This window comes from Nanorana parkeri, unplaced genomic scaffold (genome assembly GCF_000935625.1).
Source record: "Nanorana parkeri isolate BGI_ZX_2015 unplaced genomic scaffold, ASM93562v1 scaffold281, whole genome shotgun sequence".
Taxonomy (NCBI): Eukaryota; Metazoa; Chordata; class Amphibia; order Anura; family Dicroglossidae; genus Nanorana; species Nanorana parkeri.
The window spans coordinates 20111-44039 of record NW_017306549.1 but is presented as its reverse complement, the minus strand read 5'-3'; the positions used below and the strand labels follow the sequence as shown (position 1 = coordinate 44039).

The 23929-nt window shown below is 40.7% G+C and overlaps 1 protein-coding gene across 1 annotated transcript; it reads right to left on the bottom strand.

The window, feature by feature from the left end:
- Positions 1–1999: 1999 nt before the first annotated feature.
- On the bottom strand, positions 2000–23318 carry LOC108787734 (sulfotransferase 6B1-like). The gene is made up of 7 exons (XM_018557355.1): positions 23111–23318; positions 11657–11766; positions 10151–10240; positions 8154–8280; positions 7323–7417; positions 4142–4298; positions 2000–2176 (listed from the first exon to the last, which is right to left on the bottom strand). The coding sequence occupies exons 1-7, from the start codon at positions 23316–23318 to the stop codon at positions 2046–2048; spliced, it is 918 nt and encodes a 305-aa protein (XP_018412857.1). The 3' UTR covers positions 2000–2045.
- Between the last annotated feature and the right edge of the window lie 611 nt (positions 23319–23929).

Sequence of the window (23929 nt, the reverse complement as noted above, 5' to 3'; positions counted from 1 at the left end):
ATATTAATGATTTTTGTAGTTAAACAGTACATTTTCATAGATATCTGAACATCAGACCAAAAAGAGGCACAACTGAAAAGTAAAGAGGGACATTTGGTTCCAAATGAGGGACAATTGGGAGGTATGCATTGAATGTAAAACTCACTAAACATTCCCACTTGTTTTATTTTAGCTGACGTTCTGTCCTTTGATTGTAATAGTAGAGTAATGTATTTAAAGGAAATCCGTCATGAACAAAACATGGAGGCAGGTATTGCTGGGTTCTCCTTTTAAAGATGATAGTTTCTATAGTTGCTGTTATTCAGATCCACTGGCTTCAAAACATTGAGTCAGCAATTAAACAGCATTTCCAGTAGAAGTCAGAAGTGTCAACCTCTATGGGGTCTATTCACGAAGCTGCCGAAGGATCTAGCCGTAGCTTCGGCCGATCCTTCGGCTAGCTTCGGCCCCAGGACCCCTTCGGTTCAGTAGAACCGAAGGGGTGCTGTATGGGCTATTCACAATAGCCCGTACAGCTCCCGAACCTGGCCGAGCGGCTCAGTCGAGCCGAACGCATATGCATCGGCTTGGCTGAGCCGTGCTGAAAGCCGAAGCTGGCCGAGCGGCCGGCCATTGGCCGGCCAACAGCCTGCTTTTGACAGCTGGGCGGAGCCAGCCGTGATCTTACGGCTGGCTCCGGCCACTTGCAGAGAGATCAGCGTCCCTGGTTACCTGCTAACCAGGGACACTGATCTCCAAACAGCAAACTCTCCCTGGCGCCCCAGGAGTCTCCTGCTCCCGGCCGCCAAGGAGAGAAACACTGCTGTGTCTTTTTTTTTTTTTATTCTGACACGAGCGATGTCACAAAAAAAAAAAAATTCCCATTGAAAAGCATTGGGACATTACTATTGGCTATTTCAATTTGCAATAGCCAATAGTAAACTAGCATTGTACCCGCCCTCTGCTGCAGTTCTCCATCAGGTCCATCAGCAGAGGGCGGGTACAATGCTAGTTTACTATTGGCTATTGCAAATTGAAATAGCCAATAGTAATGTATTTATTTTTTTTTCCATACACTTTGCGATAATCGCAAAGTGTATGGAAGGCGTGCGACCGTTTCTACTGTACGTTCACGTGTCTTCCGTTGAACAAGCAGGCTGGAAAACCCGCCGAGAATCGTACGATTCTCAGAGAGTTAGTGGCCTGCTTGTTCGACAACTGCCGAACGCCCCGGTGTGCGCATGCGCATACTGCTCGTTTTGCGATAATCGCAAGTACAATCTGCCTGTCCAAGATGGGCAGATCGTACGTTTTTTTAATTACTTTACAACCCTCGCAAGACAAAAGTCTTGTGAGGGTTGTAAAGTGTATGGCCACCTATAATAGAGAGTCCTACCAGATAGCACAGTCAGGTGGGTGACCAGACTTTACTTTATTAGAGTAAAGCAATACAGCTTTCCCACCTCTGTTTTCTCCTCCTGTCAGAGTATTATTTGCCAGCTCACCGCAGTATGCTTGATTGGCTCCTAATGATCTCCCTCGTCCAGTCTGAGTGCTGCTGTTTAGGCGATTACAAGAGGCTGATACCAATTCAAACTGCATTGACTGGTGTTTCTTTAATGAATTCCTGAAGTTCATCTTTACACTTCAATTGAAGCCAAAACTTTTTTTAGTTTTGGATAGAGTGGAGTGAGATAAGAACACCTGTCAGATTTTTATTGTTGCCTGTGTATCCATTAGAGAGGTTCACCCTCTCTATTTGTCCTGGTGACCGCTATCACTGTCATCAGAATATGAATAGATGGCAAATCTTCCAACGTTTAGATGGCAAATCTTCCAACGCTTTTACTGTTGACCCTGCTGGCCAGCAGAGATTTCTCTCACTTTGGGGGGATTTCTTCTCACTTCCTGTTGTGGCTGTTGAACCGGATGTGAAGGGAAAACCCCCAATGGCAAAAATAAAGGTGTCAGAGCTTACACACACAGCCCCCCGCCTTATACTATCAAAAAATACAACAACAAAAAAGATTTAGCTTAAGTTCTACTTTCATTGATTTTTGAAATGTCTAGAACTTGCAGTATTTTGCATAGTTTAGCAAATCCCCAAGCTTTGTCTTATCAAGATGTTGTTGGAACTTTGCATCCACTTCTTTGCTCTGTTCTTCATTGAAGAGGCTCTTCCAGTCTCCAATTTGTCCTGTTCCAAAAACAAAATTTCTAGATTTCTTAACATAAAACAGCACTAAGAGAGACAGGTGTTTTTGTTATGTAACAAAGACAGTCCTGTTCCTACATAACGTCTTTCGCAATGATAGTACTGGTGATATTGGGGCAAGGTGAAATCATCTGAATAAAGGATAGTATATAGCGCCTACGTATGTGCACTTGCAGTCAGCTGTAGTATATCTGTGGATCTAATGTTTTACTATTCTGCCCTCCTGTTATTATACATAGACTGTGGTGATCTCAATGTAAGCACCCTTCTCCCCTTTCTGCAGTCTAAAAGTTTAAATAGGAAAGACAAACAGGATCACCTGAGATCTCTTTTTCATTCAGGCCTCGTTCACACCAGATGCAGTGCGTTCCGGCCCGATTCTGGGCAGAACAAACTGCCTTGCATTGTGGCCGGCTCACTTTTTTGTGGGGCAGGAGGGGAGTGGCGGTCCATTAAAGTGAATGGCACCTTAGCCACGCCCTCCGACCGCAATGCGATCGGCTGCACGGGATCGCAAGGCACATTATGCCTGTGGTCTGGTGCAAACAAAATTTTGTTCGGACCGGACTGCAGGCATGATGTGCCTTGCGATCATGTGCGGCCGATCGCATTGCGGTCGAAGGGCGTGGCTACGGTGCCATTCATTTAAATGGACCGCCACGCTCGATGCGAGGCAGTGCGTTCTGGCCAGAATCGTGCCGGAATGCACTGCATCTGGTGTGAACGAGGCCTAACTCTTTTAATTTTGTTTGCATATGATCACTATATCGGTTTTGCTAAAATCACAATAGCTGCATCATACTCCCTAAAGAAAAACTAAAGTTTATTTGCAATATGCACCTAAATGGGCCACTGGGAGGTAAGTATAGTAGTTATTCAGGAACTGCAAGAGTGTAAGGTGTCACTTTAAAGCTGCAATCTGGGCACACAGTACTGCCAGGCAGGGGAGGAGATCTTTTCTTCTCTTGCTGCAGTTTCACCTTCCATTGTTTAAGTTTAAGTATCTGAATTTGTCTTGGTATCAGCCACTTGCAGTCTATGTACAGCAGAGCTCACGGAGGAGAAGACAGAAACTGAGGAGACCATGCTCCCCACCCTGAGACTTGAAAGTGAAATGAGAATCAGCACACTGATGAGCTCATCTCTCTGTTACTGCTCTCTTTTCTTTCAGCATGCTCTTTGCACTGCAACACACCTGGTTACCTTTTTGTGCTGCTTTTGCCTTCTCCTCTGTGAGCTCTGCTGTACAGAGGCTGATACCAAGACAAATTCAGATCATTAAACTGTTTGTATTAAACAAAAATAATATGTAAAGATACAATATATTACTGATTACAAAGCTACATTAAGTTGTGTCTTTAGTTCAGATGTAACATTTTGACTTTCATGTGTATATTTAAAAACAATTAAAAGAAATAGAAGTTCTGTAAGGCCCCTTTCACACGGGCAGTCTGATCAGGTCCGACTGTCACTTTTTCAAGCGTACCCGATCGGATGCCCAATGTAAGTCTATGGGCAACCATCTTTAAACAGATGGGCGTCCATTTACACCCGGTTACCCCCAACTCCGGTCAGGTTCAGAAAAACAAACGGAACAGAGTTCCATTTTGCCGTAACAGACTTTGCCGGATTGGGGGTAATCGTAAATGGACATATGTCCATTTACATCCGGTTCCCCATAGACCAACATAAGGTCTGGGAATTGCAGTTTTTCCTCCATCCCAGGGTGGAGCAAAAAACTGCATGGATACAGATGTCACAGTAGTGACATCCGCTCCTTACTGCTGTTGATCAGAAGAGGATCCGTGCACAGATCCTCTCCTGATCAGTCCGTGGGAAAGGGGCCTTACTTATATTTGGTTAAAGATACTGTAAAGACTGATTTCTGAAACCTAGAACCTGAACCAGTGTATAATTATATTCTATGCCAATTTTTAGAATCACAACCTTTTCTGAAGAAAGCATCACCAAGTTTTCCATGTGTGTCTTCAGATTTCTGTTTCATAGATGTAAAAGAAGTCCGACGTTCTACCTCACAAAGTTGCTCATCTGTCAATGGAAGTCCAAAGAATTCTGATATTTTTTTCAGTTGCGTTAGAAAATCCTTAAAGTGAAAATAAACAAATGATTAGTTGTATTTAAACTATAGATAGCATAGTAAAAAATGTTTACATTTATATGCTGTTGATGGAGATCTAGGGAGATATGCAGAAAAACAGAAATTCCTGTGCTCATCACACCCCCTACAATTTAATAAAAGATAGTATCTCCTCCCTCACTGAGCTCATGGATTCCAGATTTAAAGTATTATACTACGGATCATGGAACACTAATAGGAGACTAATACTTAAACAATATTGTGGTCTGTTGGGCACAACCCTCATTTGGTTCCAATATTTTTTGACTTGAGTTGTCAAAAAATATTGAGTTGCAGTGAGTTGTCAGCACAAGTGTTAGGCTCCATTCACACAGGAGTGGTTGTCCAGGCGTATTTGGCCGGCCGAATACGCGGGAAGCCGCTATAAATAGAAAAAACAATGCACCTTAAATGTGCATTGTTCAGACATTTGCGTCGGCCGCGCAGTTTGAAACTGTGCAGTCCGCAAAATAGTCCAGTTGTGATTTTTTGACGGGGAGCCGCTATAAATAGAAAAAACAATGCACCTTAAATGTGCATTGTTCAGACATTTGCGTCGGCCACGCAGTTTGAAACTGTGCAGTCCGCAAAATAGTCCAGTCGTGATTTTTTGACGGATTCCACACATTCATGGCTATATAATAGCCGCATACGAGCGGAATCCGTGCGGATGAAAGATTTTAGTGTTTGTGTTGCCTCGCGGTCTTCCGCACGGAAAACCGCGTGGGAAATGCAAACGCTAAATGTGAATGGAGCCTTAGAATTTGGCACAACACAGGACAAGTTGAGTACTCAGAATAATAGTTTATTTTGGAGTAGTTTAATGTTTGTCAAATTAAGTCTACAGGCGTCGGATATTTTTTGATCAGTTGTGTTGGAAAATCCTTAAATTGAAAAGAAACAAATGTTCAGTTATTCAGGTACAATAGTGACAATGTCTTAATGTTTATATTTTGTTAATGGAGATTTAAAGATTTGAAAAATATATATTTTTGTACCCCCCTCCTTATAAAAAGAACAATCCCTCCCTCACAGAGCTTATAGGTTTTACTTAGTGCTATAATGTATGGCATTATGGACCATTAAATATTAATACAAGATTAATGCTAAAGCAATATTGTGGTCTGCAAGGGACACTTGTTTCCAGACCTTCTTGACAGACTGGAGCCAGTATTTTTGGTGCAGAGTTGTCAGCACAAAGGGTGTAGAGGGTGTAGCACAGGTATTCAGAACAATGGTTTATTTTGGGTTAGTTTAGTAGTTATGTTATGTTTTAGGGCAGGCATTAGAGGTTTTGTACATTCTTAAGTATTTTAATACAAGAAACATTAAAGTGAAACACACAGGCAAAGTATAATGATCTGGCAAACAATACCAGCCAACATCACACATAATCAAATACATGACAACAACAACAACCAAATGACAAAAAAAGAGCACAATGAAGAGTCAAAATGAGCACAAGCATAGACAGAATATATCCTATGTCTCTTGTAGCAAACAAAAAAGAAATGGGTACAATAACCGTCAAAAACAACAGTAAAAGTTCTTCTTGCTTCTGCCTACAACAAGGCAATATCCAGTAGACACAAAATCAACCACTGTCACAATTAAAAGAAACAGAAAAAGGAAAGAGAAGAATCAGAAAAGAAACAAGAAGGCAGAGAAAAAGGAAAGGGGAATAATCCCACAAAGGAATCAAGGGGACCAGCAACCTGGTAAGCCCAGAATGTGGAAAACCCCAATAAAGAGACATGCAGTAATAATTCATGCCCAGTGGTGTGGGGAGCCGAGGTGATGAGTTGTATTCCATTTTTAAAATTCTAACACATATTCAGTCCACTCACCACAGCCAGATGTTCACACAGCTTGACACTGGTAATACTGTTGCAAAAAAGGTGGATAGCGGCACACCAACATAGTCCAAAAGTAGCTTCCTTATTGATCCATAATATCAATAACACAGGAACTGAACAGAAACTTCTAATGTGTTTCAAGCACACAGGCGCTTTAGTCAAAGAAGATGCTTGTGGAATATGTTGCTATGGCTCTATCCACTTTTTCTGCAACAGAAATTGTCACATATGCTGTTAAATATAATATATAAATATATATTGTAAGTAAGGTCACCAATGATACACCTGTATGGATTTAGAAAGGGCAGAATTGGGGATGGCTCTAGTAGGCCAACATGTATTATTTGCAGTAGCTGGTTATATCCCAAAGCACAGGAAAATATGAGATATGCAAGCCTGGATTTCCATCGCTACCCAAAGAAACACCCCTCCGCTAGGATTATCCTTTTATATGGAGCATAATCCTGTTTTACTTGCCTTAGTCCCTATTCACACCTTGGCATACCAAGAACACACGTCGTGTTCAGGCATGTTCGTGCATGTTTATTCCCGCGTTTGCCACACATCGCCCATTGATTTCAAAGGGTGCTGCACGCGTGACCAATGCAGGAATGTAGCACATGTAGCAAATTCTGCTATGGGCATCCTGGGTTTTCTCAGACACGTTTGTGCACATTTCAATGCGCATTCATGCACAGGAAAAATGCACATTTTCCTTGCTGCGTTTAAGATGCTATTAACAAGTAATGACACTGCAAGCGGGTTGCGCATTTTTACACGTTTCGTGATTGTGTGTCAAAGCGTGCCCATGACGCACATTTGGCACGCATTTACGGAATGCAAAGGTGTGAATGGGGACTTAAACTGGCACTTTATATATAAACGTACATGACCTGATTGCATTTCTTCTGATGATGGGAAAAATGTGTAGCTTATAACTATGCATGGAGAAGCCATCAATTTGCTATTGTCACATGTAGCCATAGTCAGAGTACAGAGAACAGTATATCCAGTCCCCTAAGGGATTTTATCATATGCTAACAAATATGAATACAAAAATATATATTGTTTAACACAAAGTTGAATACTTCCAATCGTTCGAGGGAACAAATAACTGTATAAAAAGTAAACTTACCGTTTTCATATCTTCAAATGTAATTGCCATCACATTGCCTTCATCAATATGATTGTTCCACTCAACTAGATAATTGAAATATGATCCATAACACACTAAAACACAAAGGAAAACTTGTTAGACACACAAAATAAAATCCTAAGTAAATGTAATATATATATACACTGAGTGGCCAGATTATTATGACCACCCCATCAGTACTTCGTTGGGCCACGAGATAACTCCACGAGATGACTTCGTTGGGCCGCCTCGTGACTCCACGAGATGTTGAAAGGTGATGCGAGGAATCTGACACTGCACTGTTGCCCTTCTGTTGTCTTGTACCAGTCTTGCCTCTCTCCGTTCTGCCCTAACATTGACTAGTCGCTGACGGCCACAATTTGCGCGTTCAGATCCAGATTTTTGGCTAACAGTCCAGACTTTAAACACTTTAACAACAGCTGCTCTTGAACATTTAACGAATTCTGCTGTTTTGCCAACAATCATCCCACGTTCAAAGGCTGTTAAATCGTGTTGTTTACCCATATCATATTTACAATACAATTTACAATACAATACAATTTCAGTACAATAGGGTTAGGGGTGCCCTATTCGTGAGAGCTTATTTTCTGTTACCATGAAATAAAAAAGTATCCATTATTACTAAAATCACTATTTCCCCTAAACACCACCAGGGCAGCGGCCCCCTGATAGTTGTTACACATTTATGAAACTAAAAAATCTAAACTAAAATCAATTTTGATTTCCAATCATTTTTTTTTTAAATTAGGTGAGTTGTCATTATGTTTTTACTTACAAAGAAACCTTTAATATGTTAGACTAATAAATTACCATTCCCATGTATAAAATCATTGAAAAACAAATTCCAAGATTCATATGTGGGAAGTGCAGGCATGTTTTTATAAAAGTTGAAAAACGAGATGGCTGCATCTTTTGGGTTGCGAATAACGATCAACATCTATAGGAAAAAAAAGAAACAAAAAACAAATTAACTTTTCTTTCACCGTTACCGCACAATCACTCTCCAGTCTGTAATGGCAAGAAATGTTTAGCTTTAGAATATTCAGCTTTCACAGCCCAAACAGCAGACAAATATACATTGATTTATTATTTTTTTTACGATAGAAAAAAATCATGCACTGCGATGCGTTCTAGCAATGCATTGCAAAGCATGTGCCTGGCGTACACCACAATATGGTGCACGTGTATGTTATGTGTGTGTGGGGGAGGGGAGGGGGGTTTGTGCTTTTTTTATTTACACATTTTTTATTTATTTTTTAATTATTATTTATTATTAATTTACTGTTGGGGGGGCTTCATGGAAATATTAGGGGTCTAAACCCTGTCAGACCCCTGACATTTCCCTTTTGAAATAGAAAAAGACATTGAGGACACTGAGTCCTCAATGTCTTTTTCTGCAGCCTCAGCACTCAATGAATGGGAAGCACTCAGTACAGAGGCTTCCCATTCATTCACAAACTGCTGATACTAAGATATTTACTATCAAGCAGATTCTCAATGGGGAAAAGCCTCTGTACTGAGCGCTTCTCCCCATTGAGAAATTCATGAATGGAGGTGATGTAAATTCATAACTGGGGACACATAGTACTATGTGTCCCCAGTTATTTACAAACACTGTAGTGATCAGACGATCACTTCAGTGTTTGTGCTGTACACGGAGGATCGGTAAATATCAATGATACTTACCGATCCTCCGCTCAGCCACGCACACAGCCGCTGTCATCCTGAAACTGACAGGAGGACAGCGGCAGGCGGGGAGGAGAGCGGAGCTATCCTCCTGTCAGTTTCAGGACGGCAGCGGCTCCCCCCTCGGATCCGCCACTGACCTGCACACCCGACCGACTGGATGTCACTTCCGCCCTCAGACGAGCAGCATCGCTGATGGGGCCCCAGCTTGTCTTGAAGCCGCTGGAGCGGCAATGCTGGGGCCCTACGCTGCTAGGGCCAATCCTCCATCCCCGGCTGCTGCGGGGGCCCGGCCGCCTCCTCGCACTTCACCATCGGCCGATACTCATGTGTGGGTCCCGGGCAGGCCCCGGAGGCTGCCCGGGCCCCTTACATGAGTATCGGCCGTACCCCCCTGACAGCGGCCCTGGGTATATAGTCATACCTGACAAGATAAACCCATGTGCTGTTGATTTATTAACACTCAATTAGTGTGAGTGGACTTTAGATGATAGATTTCAAGTTACCCCAAGTTCTCAAGGATGCTGAAAACAAATGATAACTTCCAACAGCTTTTAGTTAGCAACAGTTTTGAATTCTTATAAAAAGCCCAGATAAGTTTATGAAGCTACCATGATGGTATTGGCATGTTATAACATCAAGTCTATCTGCCATCTACAGTTTGGGTTTTTCATAAAATAGGGAACATAGTTTATACAGGCCTGTTCATTTTGGGGTGGGTGGGGTGAAAATATAACAATGATGAGCTAAATTTAAGCTGCAGCAAAAAATCTGAAATTATTTTTTATGATTGCAGTACATTTAAATCTAATTGGTTTTTTTTATAGGATACTGTACTGTGTACATATATATTCACTGATCTTTGTGTTGGCATTTCTATACTAGTGAAAGCTAGGCATGCATATAGATATCGCAGTATCAGTCAAGCAGTCCAGGACCGCTATCTTTTAAATGAAATTAATGCACTGTACCTCCATAGTTCATGGATTTGTGTGTGGTGCTAACCTGAGTAATTACATAAAAAGTGTTTATGCAAACCATAGTGTTCTGCATACATTTTAGGTGATCATTTAAATATCACTGCTTCCAGGAAACAGCAAATGACTCAAAATAGAACTTACCTGTGTCTTCTTTTCAAAGAAAGACTTTGGTATCATTTGAAAATTCAAATGTGTTGAAAGGATCCTCGGTGAAGGTTGTTCTTTAAGTCTCTAACAGGATAACAAAAAGTAAATGCTTTAGGTATACACCAAAAAAGCTAAGAAATGTAAAGGCTTGATCAATAAAGCAGAGCAAATCTTAGCTCTTTTTGGCTACAATAGATTAATATCTTGTTACCATGGATTTTTGCACTTTGCATGTACAATAGTGATTGCTTGCTATGGACTGTACTTTTGCACATGCACTATTAATTATATTCTGCAATGCCTTATTGTATAAGCCCAAAAATAATAATAAAAAAAGCAGCATGACTACCTTTTAATTCATTGCCTGTTTAAATTTAATTTAGTAGCTAACAGACCATTGCTTTATCAGCTTCTTTTGGGTCCCTAGGTGGCATTGGGGGTCTAATAGGTCAATATGAGGACGTGTCACTGTATCTGTGCTATAACATAGGGGGCTTGTTAGGCCCCTATGTGATAGAAATAAAGTTAAGTATAAAACATTTTTTTACAATTAAAGTTAAAAAAATACATAAAAATATTAAAAAAAACATAGAATGTACCTACGTGCGAAAATGTCGATTGAGCCACACATGATACATATCACCTTGAACGTCAGAGTGCGAGCAATAATTCTAGGGCCATTAATTACTGTTAACACTAAATTAATGAATGGTAAAAGCTTTTAAAACATTGAGTAAGTGTTAAAATTCATTTCAGTACAGCGTTGCATGAAGGAATAAACGTCAGTCAAAGTACCGCAGCGCTGAATACTGAAAAATGGCCTGGCCAGGAAGGGGGTCTAAACACCTGGTCTTGAAGTGGTTAATATAGTAACAGATTAAAAAAACCCGTAGTTATTAAATACCACCAAAAGAAAGCTCTATATGTTCCCAAAAAAATTATATAAAATTCATTTTGGTACCATGTTGCATGACGGAATAAAAGTCAGTCAAAATACCTGAGCGCTGAATACTGAAAAATGTCCTGGACAGGAAGGGGGTTTAACTCCCCGGTCATCAAGTGGTTAAACTCTTAAACTAAAAAAGTTTTTTTTAAATAAAGTCAAAATTAAAGTGCTCTCCTCTGACAAATCAATAATAAAAACAATGATCTTTTTGTTGGAAATGCAACAGCATATTCTAATGTACCGATATATATTTTGAGCTGTAGATGTCGCTGTAGTGCAATGTTAGTCTCTATGTACACGCTTATCTATGATACACAGGAAGTTTCTTTCTATATGTTTTTTCTTCTGCACAATGCCATATTGTAATGCATACATGTAATGTTCTTCTAAACAAGTAACATTTAATTCAGCATTTCTCAAGATCTCAGTGCTTCATCTAAACACACTTTTTAGGTATATATCATCCAACTGTTTTCTACAGCCCATCTGTTTAATTACTTCTAATTAGTTATTACATTAAGATCAGTGTTTTTAAATTATCTATTTATACCAACCTCTAACATCTGTGGACTTCCAAATTCAATCATTGGTTGGTCTAGCACGGTTTCTTGATTTTTAATAATGCTCACCATTTCATGTAGTATTTGGATTACCCAGTTAGTCCCTACAACCAATGGAATAAGAGCATTAAAATACTGACATCTGTGTGCTTTACAGTGCTTATGTTCAGTGTCCCCCTTAACTATCCCTGATTCCCACCAATAGTACATATTTTGTTCATATCCTAACAGGTAGCTAAACAACATTTCTAACCCTACAACCCACCCCACTCCTTAAGTTAGAGATGCTTGCTCCTAACCTTCTATCTCTGTTTCTACATGAAAGGGAATGTGTTTTATATTTTCTCCATTATCAATTTAATATGTTAAGGATTAAAATATAAAACGTAATACTTTTATATATATGAATGAGTGTGCAGCGCTTGGGGTAACCAATAGGTGAACTAAAGCAATCAAGTTGTTGAAACCGTTTTATTAAAACAAAATGTAGGTGTTTATAATCTTTAGTGTATATTCTGCTACCTAGTGGTAGCCAGTGAGATATTAAATACCAAATTTCACTTCGTGCAGCAATGCAATGAAATAAACCTTATTATGAAAAACCTTCTTATATATAAAAAAAATGACCTTATTACAATGAATTAAAATTATATTAACGTGCATCAAATCAATCAAAGGGTCATATGCGCAAGTGATGAATAATAAAGTGAGTCCAAACTATTATTAAATGCAATTGTATGTAGTATATTGATGATAAAAAAAACTCCAAAAGGTGCTTAACAGTCTTTCTCCCACACCATGTGTTTCACGACAAACTCCCCTCTGGGGTGCGCACTCACCAATTCTTGTCATCAAAGAATTGACCTGTGTAATTTCAAAGCCATTGTATCTAATTTTTAGAGACTCTCTAATGACTGTCTTGGTACTGATGGATTGGCTGGCGCAAGGCCAATGTGGTGCCTATATTTGAAAAGAGATCAAAGATAATTTTTATATTTAAAAAGAGATTATTTAGAACACAGCTCTAGCCAAAATATTGTTTTAGTTTTTGATAGAGTGGATATGAGATAGAAATAGGCAGGTAATCTCCCCGGTGGCTGCCATTTGTGAAGCCACTGGGGAGATATTCTGTGGTCACAACTACAAAAAAAAGCAAAATCTCTGACCTGTGGGCAGACACTGTAAAAAAAAGTCTCTGTCAGGTTTTTGTTGCTATTGGCAACTTTATTGGGAATATTTTCCCCAGTTTCTGTTTGGCCACAAAGACAGAAAAGGGTCCATGGAACATTTGTGCACAATTATTGCAGCAATCGGCAAGCACGTATCAGCACTATCCAGTACTAAACCTATTATGGTTCCTCCACCTCTAAGTGTGCCTGAGCTTCCCATTACTATTTCTGATTCAGGTTCAGAACTTTCACTGATGTCTCCTTAAGGGCTTGTAGTTCAGTAAGTCCCATATGACATAGTGTAGCTTTACAAGGTGTTATTGATCCTCTGATTGATCCACACCAGTGGCGGTGCAGGCGGTGCGGACGCACCAGGGCCTCGGGCCTCTGCGGAGGCCAGCCTGCCGGTGGCGGCCGAGGAGTCAGGGGCCAGGCAGTGAAGAAGAAGGAGGCTGATGTCTGGAGGTGGAGGAGGCCGGGGCCCAGCAGCGGGCGGCTTGGGGCTGACAGGTAAGAGGAGCAGGTAAAGGGAGCCTGACCAGCCCACCTGAGACCTTGCAAAGCCCACCATAGATAGTCTATGCAGGGTCACTCTCAGATGGGCTCTGTGGGATCTCTGTTAGGCTCAGCAGGGTCTCTGCTTGGCTCTGCGGGGTGCCTGGTGTATTTTTTTTTTATTTGGGGGGGGGGGGGCAAAAAAAACTTGCACCAGGGCCCTTTGTTCCTTAGCTCCGCCACTGATCCACACTAGTTGAAGATGGTCTCATGTTTAAAGATTTCACTGCTTATTACTTGGGTTTCGTTGTAAATTGTCAGTTGAAGTTATCTAGTATAACCATCTGGCCCTTATTGCCGGTGATTTGTGCACCCATGTAAGATGGAGTTAACTCTCTTAAAGGAGACCACTGCATTTCCAGGTCAAATCATCATAACTTGTAGACTTTGTAACAATGATCTAAAGACCTGTGTTTCAGGTGTGATTGTCACTTGCAAGCGTCTAAGCTTGTGCCTCGTATGAGCTTAATGTCTGTTTACATGTGTAGGGCATTATGGCTTTGTGCCTGGCATTCTGAAGACACTCTAAAAGAGTGTTTAATTGCTCATCATTTAATTGTAGTTGTCTTTTCTGCTATGTCCTTAATAATGTCTTCCCTGATGCCTCTCATGGTCAGAGTGTACAACTACCTCGGTACAGAAGATCTATAGATAGGGCAGAACACATTCTTCCTCTACTTCTACAGCAACACCTCTGTATAATCATATGTCCCCATTTTTACAAGTAGGATGCTGTCTATTGTCCTGCTAGATAATTTCTTTTTTTGTATCCTATATTGTATCAAGAATCTTTATTTCTATCCTCTTCTAACATTCTTGCACTCCTTTTTCTTTTTTTTTCATAAATACTTGGTTCTCCTGTACCCTGAGATTGCTGATCCCTACTCTAGTATCTATATGTCTTTGAGTATGTTATCCCCACTTAATCACACACTCCGCTCCACAGTGGAGTTCTCTTCTATTAGTTGGATTGTACTCCTCATTATACATTCTCCCTTTGGATGTATATACACCCTAATCCTGCAGTCCGATTCTACAAACAGATGATTTTTAGATCCCCGAATCATATATATTCTCACTTCAGGGTCCTTTACTTAACCATACTTACCTCTTCCTTGTAAGGAAGCATTCATCACTATAATAGTCCTGTACCCTCCTTGAGGGTTAGTTGACAGAACCCTCTATCATCCTACTGTACGCCTCCTTTTAATGGGATACTGTAAGCTCAAAGCCCTGTGAGGACATGTTTAATTAAAAATATTTGCCGGCTTATAAGGCGACTGGGCGTATAAGACGACCCCCTAATTTTTCAGTTAAAGCATAGGTTTTGGGCTATACTCGTCTTACCCAAAAAAAACATTAGTCAGCCCGTTGAATGTGCGGTTATACTGTATGTACGGTAGCTTTGGCTACATACAGTATACCGCGCTAATGACCCCAGTGCACCCCATGATTTTAGACTACCCCACAGCATCCTGTGTCATCTAGTGACTCCAGTGCACCCCAGAGCATCCTATGTCACCTAGTTGCCCCAGGGCACCCTTATGCACCCTGTGACTCCTGTGCACTCAACAGCATACTGTGTTCTCTAGTGACCCCAGTGCACCCCGTTGTGTCCTGTGACTCCCGTGCACCCCAAAGTATCTTCTCATCTAGTGACCTCCCACTAATCTGTCAGCCCGCTGTATGTGCGGTAATACTTTATGTACGGTAGCTTCGGGTACATACAGTATACCGTGCTGAGCCAATCACGACGAGCGATGTATTCTATTAATGAATACAAAGCCTGCTCGGATTGGCAGAGGTTGTGTACATCACTCGCCGTGATTGGCTCAGCTCGGTATACTGTATGTTGCCGAAGCTACCGTACATACAGCATTACCGCACATCCAGCGGACTGACAGATTAGATTGTATACCCGGCGTATAAGACGACCCCCGATTTTCGGGGGATGTTTTTAAGTTAAAAAAAGTCGTCTTATACGCCGGCAAATACGGTAGTTCCTCTCTGGACACTTTTTCACAAATATTACTCTAGTGCTCATAAGTGGATACCTATCCATACATCCTTTGGGGTAGATAACCCCCTTACCCATTAAATCTAGGAATCAGCCTGAATTTGCTGATTCCTAGAATTATATATTAAATACTAGGTCAGGCAAATTTCTGCATGCCTATCACATCCCCGAAATACTTGAGTCTGAACTGCAAGGATTCCTTCTCCTCCTTCTGTCCTTTGTATTTTGCCAGTTGGTGTTAAAAGGTATCTGCTTGTCTGACTATACCCTTTTTATGTGTTGTATATCACCTTACCCTCTCCTTTTATGGATTCAGGGTTGCTACCTATCTCTTTGAGAGACCGACTTTCTGGAAACTTTCAGGAAACTCACCTTATGTTATAGTTCTCCCAATGAAGTCAGGGGTTAAAGGTGCTTTAACTAAACCTTTGGCTATTTACTACTTGGTCTATTTTTATGGACATACTTTCTCTGTTCCAGCTTCCTCCTCCTGAAGTTAAAGATTTGATATAGCTTTTTTTTACCTCAGTAAACTACCTATTGTAAACCACCTTATCTATTGGGCTAAGCTGTTTATTTCCTGTTCAGTTAGCTGTCCTCCTGTTTTTTTTTCCTTATGGTGGATGATTGGTTGTCCTCCATATTGCTAGTGAGGTCCATTACTCCTTCAGGTAACAGCTACCCTTCTGAGACTAACTCTTTTAGCCTGAAAATTCCAGGTTAAAACTATGTATGGCTTGCTTGCAGTGACCATTCCATATTTGATTGGCTTTTCTCCTTCTGTCAGGTGTTGATTCCTTTGTCCAACCCTTGTAGTAAGGCTCCACATATGCTGAATGTCTCAGTGGCTTTGCCCAGCCATCGGTTGGATTGCTTTTGGACCTCGCACATGTCCAAGAATGACTACAATACCTTGCTGCTTAATGGACAATAAAGAAAATAAGATTTTTGCAATTACTAGAAAGTAATTGAGAGACTGAAAGTCCATTGAGGGACCCTCTGTGTCACTGGCCTTGTGTACTGCTTGCTCACAAACTGAGGCATAGTGGTTGAAAGTGGGGTTAACTTAATGCATTTTGAATATATTTTGGCTGGAGCTGCCCTTCAAGTCCTCTGCAAATAAAAAAAATATTACATAATAAAAGGATAAATCTTACATAACCATTCCTTGCTTTCAAGTGCACCTGTACCTTATTCCATTACTGAACAGTAACATAATCTTGTATTTGACATCTATAATTATCACGATTATCTACGTACACTCCCATTCCCAGGCATATCACCTTTTCATCCCCCCGCAAAGCTCTAAAACATGTTTTGCTGCAATGTACAAACAATAATAAATATGAAGGATCATAATTGTGTTTGGAAAATACAAGTTATATGTAGGTAAGTAGGTAGGTAAGGTATGTGTAGGTAAATTGCCTAAAGATGTGTTACTTAAATGTGCATAGGTCATAAAAGATGTCTGACAAAGTTTCATAATATTTGGAAACATATAGATAAATCACTTCACAACCTCAATCATTTAAATCACATACCTTCCTTAACCTAATCCTTGCATTGTTTGCTCCCCAGCACCGAACACAAATCTGAAGAATAGGCGGAATGTAAATATTGCTGCTCTCTGTGTGCATAAAGCCGTACAACATATCCCCACTACAAAGCACTAATCAGCAAAGCTTGCTCTAATTAGTATCCTTTACTGCTGTTAAGGCAGGGTAACATATCGAACTGTACAAGCACTGAGTGAAGCAATTCTTACGTGCAGTCTATTCTCCGAATATGAGGTTGGTGCTGGGGAACATCAGAAGCAATAATACTTGGCAATTGAAGCTTTTTGAACAATGCTAAAAGCTTCTGCTTATTTCTGGCTTGAGACTCTTACTACACCTAGCCAGGATTTTATATAGCCCAGTGGATCAAGAATAATGTGCACATTTAGGTCAAATGATGGAGATAAAACCAATGAAATGATAAAAAATGTTTAATTCATTCCATTTATATATTTGTTGAGGTGCCTGCAAAGTATAGAACAAGACTTTACATTTCTTGTGCACTTTTTGTGTAGCTCTCAGGGCCTCTGCGGACAAAAGTCTGCGTTTTCCTTACCTAGGTTCTTACTCAAGCCAGCGAGGGAAAACATTTTCTTTAGAATTCATTCCATTATTTAAAGAGATTGGCGTATTTATTTCAAGCTATCTTACTTGTTCTGTGCTCTTTTTGTTTTCATCATGTTGAGAGAAATATAAAACGTGGCACAAGTTATTTTTAAGGAGGCTGTTTAGAGCACAAATGTGGCAATACTGATTTATAAAAGGACTGTCATAGCAGTGATCTCTAGCTGTTTCCAGAAGCATGTCCCTAGTCTCCAACAACTCCTGTAGCATGTTCAGTCATGCTTGATCTCTGACTATCTCTTGTAGCATATCTGCATACTCTATCTCCTATTGCATGTCTGCTGTCTCTGACCATCTAATGTTGCATTACATTCACTGATTATTGTGACGGACTGAACCGTCACTGGGGCTGCTGGAGGAGCCTGGGGGCTAGCCTCCTTCCTACGGACTATGGACCAGAACTATGGAGACCCCCCTCAGACATCTTGGGGTACATGGAACCATTCTATTAGGATACATGTGGAGTGGATATACTGTATGTCTCCCCCGACATTACAGACACACACCACTGTGTTCATTATAGGCAGCAGGCTGGCTGGAGTGACCATTGTTTGCAATGAGGGGATTAAGCTCCTCTCTAATTAAGGACATTCATCCCAAAGAGTGTCTGGGCTTAAAAGACTTCCAATGCGGCACCTAGTTGTCTGGGGGAGGGGACACACTGAACTCTAATCTGATCCTGTCAGGTATACATTCTGTGTGCTTCCTTCAATTAAGCAGATCTTGTTTTCCACCTCAACATTGGTGTTGTCTAATGATTGAGTGGTTAGCGTTCTGTCCTAATATATTGGTATTCCCAGCAGCAGATGGAGCAGCTGGAAAAAGGTGCAGCTGACACTAGTCCCCAGTGGCTGAGTACTTCCCAAGGAGAGGAATTAGCTGTCCCTTCATCCCAGAGGCTGGAAGAATGATTAAGCTCCTCTCTAATTAAGGACAGGTATAAATTCTGTGTGCTTCCTTCAATAAAGCAGATCTTGTTTTCCACTAGACATGTGCGAAAATCGAAATTCGGACGAATTTTCGGAAATTCGGACATTCGGATGTATCCGAATTCCGAATTTGTCCTAATATATTGGTTCTGTCCAATAATTAGGCAGGTTTGGGCTGAGGACACTGGGATTCGGGTTCCAGCGGAGAGGAAGCTGTTTTCTGACGGAGGTACCCAGTCGGGGTACCAGGCGGTCCGTCACAATTATGATGTGCATTTGGTGATGTCAGAGGCTTCACTTGAGGCCCCCTATATCATTTAAGTTGACTATTACTTGTAATTCTACCCTTTATTAGTGGCAATAACGTCACTACTTGTATATTATATCATATTCATATACTGTCTGAACACTGAAAAATGGCCTGGCCAGGAAGGGGGTCTAAACACCTGGTCTTGAAGTGGTTAAATAGAGTGCAGATTAATTTCAATTAATCAATCAATCAATCACACGAAAAACATTTTTCAGTTTATTTATTTCATTTGCACATGATTAGGTATTTAAACTAAATGCAGATTCAATTTATTGGATGAGGATCCACAACTAAATTTGTAAATGTCATTATCTCTGAAGATTGTGCCATATATGAATGTACTTATTGTCTTGTAATTTTTATGTTAGAGCCAGCCAGCTGCTGTGTGCTCCTAGCTTGGTAGGTCCCAGCCAGAACATCTCTTTCTGGTGAACTGTATGCATCATTAAGTCTTGCCCTACCTGTTAGCAGCTGAGGAAAAGCAGGCTGCATAATTCTCTTATTGTGGATTGCCTCACAAAAATATATTATTTTGCAGCATACCATTCCCTAGATGTAGTTTTAAGCAAATGGGCAAAGGATCCCAGGTGACATCACTGATCAAATATGGTCATGACTAGGGATGCACAGAGACCAGTTCAGAAACCAGTGCCGATACTTGGCATTTTCACGAGAACTACCAGGGTTGCAGCTGCAACTGGGCCCTGGCACCCCACCACTGTCCTGAAAGCATTAGTCTTTATTGTTTTAGAAAAACTGTCATATGACAATAAACAAAAAGGTATCAGAAATTGGTATCTGTGAGGGCAAGTATTGGTACTTGTACTTGATCTAGAAAAAATGGTATTGGTGCATCCCCTAATATATACTGTGTGTATACAGTATATACACAAAGCCGTTGATATGCAGACACTGGCAACAAGATCTCCCTATCTAAATGCATGCTCGTGGCCCTGCAGCCTCTGGAAAACTTCTCACCAAGCTTCTTACTGATAGTCTTGTAGCCCATTCCAGCCTTGTGCAGGTCTACAATCTTGTCCCTAACGTCCTTTGACAGCTGTTTGGTCTTGTCCATGGAGGTTTGAATGGAAGAAAGATATTCTGTGGACAGGTGTCTTTTATATACATAATGAGTTGTCGTTAGGAGCACCTTCTTAAATTGACAGGACTAATCAGTGTACCACATAGCCAGTCTGTGGGAGCCAAAATTATTGTTGGTTGGTAGGGGATCAAATACTTATCTTACTCGCTGAACTGCAACGTAACTAGTATCGGTAATTGGTATCGACGAGTACTTGAAAAAAAGTATCGGTAGTCGTACTCGGCCTTAAAAAAGTGGTATCGGTGCATCCCTAATAAAAATTATAGACCTTTCATTTCTTTGTAAGTGGGCAAACTTACAAAATCTGCAAAGCATCAAATAGTTATTTTCCTCACTGTATCATACATTAAAACAGGGATGCACAAATCCCAGGAGGCCCGTAGCCAATGCTCCTTAAAAATGACAGCTGCTTCCTAACTTTTTTGAGTTTTTCCTCTAATCTAGTGACTGGAAAAGTATCTGTACTTGTAAGTATCTGAGCATCCCTAGTCATGGCCATTTTTGGTCAATAATGTAACCCGGGATACCTGCAGCTGTGTTGACATTGCAGCAGCTCAGGGTCATTTTATTTGCAACAGGTGTAGTAGCAGAAGAGAATCATTGTGGCAGCTTGTCTACACATCATCAGGTGTCACTCATCATGACTGACCTGGATCTATGTTGTTAGACAATGCGATTGACATTGCATTTACATTGGGGGATATCGTTGAGCTCCTTACTAGAAAGCGGGCTTCCAGATTCCAATAAGTCCTCCCCCAGTGACCTCCACATCTCTTTTTGTGGCACAGAATGTAGGAATGCAGTCCTTGTTCCCATCAACAAGGTGCCATGCAAGGCAGGGTCACTTTGAAGCTCGCTGTCAGGAAGCCAGAGCCAGAGTCGGAGCCAGGATTCTTTCACCGCCGTTTGCACCGCCGTTTGCAGCTAATGGTGCAGCTAATAGAGTTGTATCAGGTGCAGCGTCTCTGCGTAAACATGCACCCGCCGACGTGTTGTTTGAGTTTTTGGCGCCCTCTGGGCTATATAAGGCTGTGACTAACAAACCTCCTTTGCTGTCAGATCGTCAGCTTCCCTGTGTTCCTGTATTCTGTTCCTGAAGTGTTTCTGTTATCTTGACCCGGCTTGGCTTTGACCTTTCTGCTTCTCTCCAGTGATTGACCCTCGGCTTGTTCCAGACCATCCTCCTGCCTCATCCTCTGTACCACGTTGCCTGCACGTTGATGACCTCGGCCTGTCCTGTCTACCCTGCTATCCTTGTCTGCTGCTCCTGCTCATCGGATTCAGCTACTACTGGCACTCCTGCCCCTCTGTGCCCCGGTACTCCTGAACCCATTCAGGTGCCCCAGGACCAGAGAAGCGAGAGAGGCCGCCCTCGACATCTCAGACTCCCCTAAGGTACGTGACACTGGCCTGACAGGCTACATGCCTGGATAAATGTCTGGTTTGAATTGCCAGGAGAACCCGACAGTTAGTGACATCACCCGAGATCCCTGCCGCCTTGTTAACAATTTCAAACAGAAGTCTGTGGGGATCTGTTATTCTAATAAAACGTACCTTACCCTATAAAAGAGAGAAGAGAAGGGACCACACAGGAGAAGAGTCTAAGGTCATGTGTGCTTATTAAAATACAATTCATTTTTTTCTTGAAGGCATTCTACAAGAAATCTAAATAGAAGTCTAAAGTGTGATACATTCTCTTTGTAACAAGGTCACAAGAACACCAGCCAACATTTGTTGTGCAACAATTGAATACACAAAGTCATGAACAGACTACACAAATATACCTAGAGGAACAAATTTTGCAATCAAAATGCAAACTTGTACTTTTATATCTCAAATCCAAATGAACAGTACAATATTGTATCTTATCCTATAATGTATTTACTTTCTTACTTGTCATATTTACTTACTAGTCCTACATGTGTAATAATGTCACATTTCTGTATTCACCATATTATCTTTTTCAATTTTGAATGTCGTTTGTAGCTTTTCAACAAATGAGTGTACATAAAGAACCATTGTTTAATATAATAATTTTTTGCATCACTGTTTCAACCAACCCTCACCAATTTTAAATTTTTTTAAGTCAAAATGACCTGGTTTAAAGGGTTATTAAAGCCTCAACCACAAAAGAATGATTCCTGGAGGACAATCAGTACAACGTGTGCTGATGGATCCTCCAAGGAAACACAACAATAATTATGGGTTTGTAACATCGGCACATTTCCTTAGGGGCAGACCCTATGTTGGTTATTAAAGCCTCCCCTTTTTTTACATATATCTACTGCTAGCAAGCAGTAGATATATGCAAAAACATAAAAAAAAATTAAAAAACGTTTCAAAAGGGTTTAAACTTACCTGTGTGTCTGCCACACGCTCCCGTCCGAACATCTGAAGATTCTGAGGCGGCCGCAAAGGATCTTCGGGCGGGCGCATGCGCAGTTCAGATCTTCGGCCGGGAGACGAGGAGAGACACAGGGTAAGTCAACACAGCAGCTTGCACTCTCACAGACACAGTGGGACAGGAAGTGCCAGTTAAGAGAGCGGAGTCAGCACTGTATCGGAGACCGGCACCAGCGCTGAAGGGACTCCTGAAAACTACAAGTAAGAAGATGATTGGATTTTTCTACGATAAGAATCCAGATGATTGATTTGAAGACTAATATAAATTCGCCAAGCAATTTATTAGGAACACTATACTAATATTGAGTAGGCCTTCCCTTTTCTCTGAATACAGCCTCAGTTCTTCATGGGATGGATTCCATATTCCACAAACATTCCTTTGATATACAGGTCCATGTATTATAATTGTATGATGCAGATTTGTCAGCTGCTTATTCAGCTGCAAATTTCTGGTTCTACCACATCCCAAAGGTGTTCTATTGTATTCAGATCTAGTGACCAGCCTACTATCTGTGTACTTCAGCAAAAATTTAGATTTGTCAGACCAGGATACATTTTTCAGTCTTCAATTGTTTAGTTTAGGTGAGCCTGTGCCCCCTGATTTTTGTTTTAAGTATTATTCATTAGGGTCTGTTACACTCTACAGCCCAATCCCAAGCTAAAAACTAAACAATGAGCTAACTTCCATTGAATGCATGTATCTACCTTCTTGTCTAGTGCTTAGACCTGATAGGTTACGTTAAACTGTAAAATTATATAGTTTTATTTAGTAAGTCTACTCACCACATTTGGGATAGGTGACAATCATTAAATCATCATCTCTAGCTTCAAATGTTTCCAGTGCCTCAAACATTTCCTTACTGCAGATGGTGCTAGGATACAGAACATCTTTATAATTAAATAGTAAATCCTCAGCTGAGGTTTTGCCAGGTGCAAAATGCAAAATGTCCAGCAACATTTCCCGATCTGTTTTTTGCTTAGACTGAGCCATGTCTCACTGTTGAGAATAATACCTGGAATGGTCAATGATTGCACAGCTCCCTGATTATATAGGCAACAGGGTGTGTTTGTACCTTGCAGGACACTCACTGTCAGGTGCCAAGAATGCTCAGTCTTATTGCCAGCGTAATACAATACCCAATAATAGTCTATTAGTAACTAAATATTATTCTTCATAAATCATCACAACATTCGTTTTTACACACTTGTAAGATAATAACCATTAGCCAGGCTCTATGTTCAATCTGTATTCACCGATGTATTAGTCAGTTTTAATTTCACAGACATACAAAATGCCATTATGAGTTTTTATTGCATTGCACATGTGTTCAGTATATGGTAAATATAAGATATGCACAATAGTGTTATTAAATATATTAACACTTTTTTGTATTAATATAAAATGAATATACAGCTTGACTGTGCGATTTAACATTACAAAATCAATATGTGCATTTAGCAAAGAACTTATTTTAGGCATGGTATTTACATGTAAAAGCCTCCCTTGCGTACACATCCAAAAACATTAAGGGCTTGTCCGCACTATGGACAGTGCGTTCCAGAGCAATCATCTGCTGGAACGCACTGTATCGCATCCTGGTT